The sequence below is a fragment of the Moschus berezovskii genome, chromosome 17 (assembly GCF_049115385.1).
Source record: "Moschus berezovskii isolate FMDL1 chromosome 17, NW_MosBer_1.0, whole genome shotgun sequence".
Classification (NCBI taxonomy): Eukaryota; Metazoa; Chordata; class Mammalia; order Artiodactyla; family Moschidae; genus Moschus; species Moschus berezovskii.
Genome location: NC_142476.1, coordinates 4,644,672 through 4,648,340, shown reverse-complemented (window position 1 = coordinate 4,648,340; position 3,669 = coordinate 4,644,672). Strand labels below are relative to the sequence as shown.

Here is a 3,669-nt window from a genome sequence, read left to right as displayed (position 1 = left end):
TTTCTTGAAAAAGGAAAAAAAAGAAGTTCCAATCACAGCAGGAGGGACTGGGCTGGATTTAGAAAGGCACGTTCTAGCTGGGAGAGAGGCGCACAAAGAGCTGTGATTTATGCAGGGCTGCGCGCGCGGCGAGAAGCTCCTGCTCCCAGGCTCCAGGGCAGCGGCTGGGGCCTCAGCATCCTCCGCTCAGTGCCACCCCTTGCCCCACCTCACTGAGCCCCTCCCTGCTCACTGTCACACTGCATCTCACTCCTCGTTTTCCCAACACTCCTCTCAAGCAAACCTGAGGTTCAGAATCCTGGCCATTTTCCCACCTGAGCAGTCCTGCCCCTTCCACCAGTATGGATCCTCCCTCCCTTCTTTCCTTCCTGACTTTTCTGGCCTCACCTGGCAGGAGGCCCTCCCTGACGATGCTCACCTAGTGTGAGTTTAGCTTGAGCTGTATGGCGCAGGGGTCTCAGTCCTATTTCCGTGCTGTGTCGGTTCAGGCTCATCCCTCCACGGCGGGCTTCCAAGGGCAGGGTTGTCCCCTCCCTTCCAGGTGCCTGCTTCACGTGGGGCTCTGCCCCAGTGCCTAGCCTAGGCAGCGAGCCTAACCCCGTTCCTCCTCTCTCTCTGTCTTGGCATCAGGGCACTTCCAGGACCTGCATCTTCTCACCAGGATGAACATGCTGCTTTCCTGGCAGCTGATGCTTTTCCTTTGTGCCACCTCCTTCAGGGAGACATTAGAAAAGGTGGCGCCCATGGAGAATCCTAGAACCACAGGTATGAGTTGTCTGGGAAGAAGGCTGGGAGGGAGCAGTGAATTGAGGCAAAATGAGAGTTGCCATGTTTTTCAGATATGGCTGATTGATTGATATGAATTTAAAGCTGCACAATGGAAACCTAAGGCTGGCACATGCAACACATAAAAGGCCCCACTAACCTTGCAAGCAAGAGATGGATTTCTGCTGTTATAGACATCAGGAGGCTCACCAAGTTCAGGTGCTTGTTAACCACTGAGCTCCTTCATGGTCGGCTCCGCTCTATGCCAACCACTTCTCTGTGCAGAGCTGCTGGGAAGGTATTTACTATGCAAGTCTATCTTATCAGCGACCTCAGTTCCTTTATGGGGAACTTGAAAAAAAAAAAAACCTACACAAAAAGATAGATCCCTAATACCTCTCATTCTTATGAGTTCATTGTGGAATTGAAGACCTGAAGAAACTGAGGCCCAAAGAGGTAAAGAAACCTTCCCAAAGTCACTCAATCCAAGGCTGCAGAAACCCAGCAGGTGCTGAGCTCCCCCAAGAGTGCCCTCTACAGGGCATGAGCTAGGACAGTGCTCATCCCCAAGTCAGAAATCAAGGTTTAACACTGCTCGGTGGTCAGCCTGGCCTCTTAGGACCTCTGTCCCTCTCCAGCTATGGAACTTGCAGCATTCTTTCTACACAAGATGTCATTGTGCCCATAGATATTCCAAAGCGGGCTTCCCTGGTGGCTCAGCGGTCAAGAATCTGCCTGCCATTGCAGGAGACACGGGCCTGTGCTTTGGAGCCCAAGAAGCACAGCTGCTGAAGCCCTCACACTTGAGAGCCTGGATGCCACAGCAAGAGAAGCCACTGCTATGAGTAGCCCACCTACCACAACTAGGGAAGAGCCCCTGCTCGCCGTGACGAGAGAAAGCCCATGTGCAGGAGACCCTGTGCCGCCAAAACTAAAATAAATAAATTAAAAAGAAAGATATCCCAATGCAAAGAGATCATGGACACGGGTGTCCTTTGCCAAGAACATCTTCTCCTGGGTTCGGGTGCTGTTTCTGGGTAAGAGAGGATCCCCCGGAGAATAATGTCATCACTGCTCTGGGGACACTGAGTTCTTGGCTCTTTTTGGCAAAAGCTTTTAGGTGATGTTAAAAACAGTGATGCCTAAGCAGTGATTCACCTGCTGGGATGATGGCTATAGCTGGAAAAGAGGTCATCGTCCCTCCCGTCTCAGCCAGGCCCAGGGCCCCCCTGGGAAGATTATCTCTCACCCTGGACCAGACTCACCCACGCTCCCCTTCTCCAGAGAGTGCGGGGCGCTGAAGAGCAGGGCTCAGAGTCAACTATCCCCCTCCACCCAACACACACCCACTCACACCCCAGGCCGCATTTCCACCTATCCCTTGCCACAACTGGCTGGGGTCATTGTCTCCTGAGAGCTAGCTGCACTATCTTACTGCTAAAAATCTAATGAACTTAATGAGCCTTGCATGTGAAGTGCCTTCCAAGTTAGCCTCATTAGCCCTCAGTGTGAAGGGGAGAGATTACACGTGGAGGAGGGGAGGCGAGCTGGTTGAGGTGACCCAGTTCCCCTTCTTTGCTGAAGTCCTGATATAGTTTATTAGGGGTCACATTTGTTGAGGGTGTGGGAGCACAGTGGTCTTTGCTTCGCTTTCTTCATTTGTTTAACTGAAAGCCTTTCATTAGTTTTTATATATTTAACAAGGCTTTTTGAGGCCCTGCTATGAGCAAGGTACTGTTTTCAAGACTCTGAGAGACTCAGATGAGTGGCCATGGCCCTGACCACCCCAAGGAGCTCAGTCTAGTAGGAGCCTGATGAAAAGCAGGGGTAGAGGGCCAGCCAGCCAACTGCGAAGAGAAGCAAAGCTGATTATTTCCAAGCTCTATCCTGCTTGCTTCCTTAAAAAAAAAAATGGAATTCAATGTAAAGGACACTCAAGAAAATCCTGTGAAATGTCTGAAATCATGGCTATGTTGAAGGAGAGAGGAGCAAATGGACTAGCCACCCAAGCTAAGATGCTGCTGGTGCCCAGCGTGGAGCGCTGAGCTTCCTAGGCGTCAAGGGACAAAAGGGAAACGGAAGATGGGGAGGTGAGGAGGCGGTCCAAAGCCTCTCTCGGCCCCCCCCGCCCCGCCTCACGCAGCCTCTCCCTGTGGCTCTGTCCTAGGCTCGCAGCTCGGACCCGCGACGCTCCGGGCGCCCTGGGAGCAGAGCCCGCGGTGCGCGGCGGGGAAGCCCGCAGCGGCCGGGCCTCGGCCTCGGGGGGCCGCGCTGTGCCCCCCTGAGAGCTCCGCAGGCCCCCAGCGGCCGGGCCCGTGCGCCCCCCGCAGCCGCCTGATCCCGGCCCCGAGGGGCGCGGTGCTGGTGCAGCGGGAGAAGGACGTGTCCGCCTACAACTGGAACTCCTTCGGCCTGCGGTACGGAAGGCGGCGGGCGGCGCTGCCCGCGGGCCGCGGCGCCGCGCGAGGCTGAGCGCGGAGAGCTCCAGGCCCACCCGGGCCGGCGCGGGGCGGGCAGGGCAGGGCTGTCGACCTGCGATTTGTGTCCCGAAGCAATAAAGGAAATGCTGTCGACTCGCCTGCGTGTGACCTGGGGCTCATTTTTGCAGGTGGCGCGGGTGAGATTGTTCCCCTTGCCTCTCGACTGCATCTTTAGCTGGTTTTAAGGTGGCTTTATCATCTTACCAAGGTCAGTGCTTTTCAAACTAGAGGTGGTGAACGGCCAGCTTGTTTTCCCCCCAATGGGGCAGATCAGTACTTTTACACACATGCACACACACACAGAATCTCTCTAAGACTTTAAAAAACAACCAAATAGAAGCCCCATTTGGATGCTGCTTGGGTGGTATTACAGCAACATCAAATTACTATTAAAATTTCTGAAGCCGTTCTCTCAGTTCCTAGA

At 54.3% G+C, this 3,669-nt stretch overlaps 1 protein-coding gene across 1 annotated transcript; it reads left to right on the top strand.

Moving 5' to 3' along the window:
• Positions 1-486: 486 nt before the first annotated feature.
• On the top strand, positions 487-3,266 carry KISS1 (KiSS-1 metastasis suppressor). The gene is made up of 2 exons (XM_055418864.2): positions 487-765; positions 2,933-3,266. The coding sequence occupies exons 1-2, from the start codon at positions 663-665 to the stop codon at positions 3,235-3,237; spliced, it is 408 nt and encodes a 135-aa protein (XP_055274839.1). The 5' UTR covers positions 487-662; the 3' UTR covers positions 3,238-3,266.
• The last annotated feature ends 403 nt before the right edge of the window (positions 3,267-3,669 follow it).

Bases quoted from the DNA above. Each gene is read 5' to 3' on its own strand.
- KISS1 (XM_055418864.2), top strand. From the start codon at position 663: ATGAACATGCTGCTTTCCTGGCAGCTGATGCTTTTCCTTTGTGCCACC. The intron at 766-2,932 runs GTATGAGTTGTC...GCTCTGTCCTAG, and splicing joins GGAGAATCCTAGAACCACAG to GCTCGCAGCTCGGACCCGCG.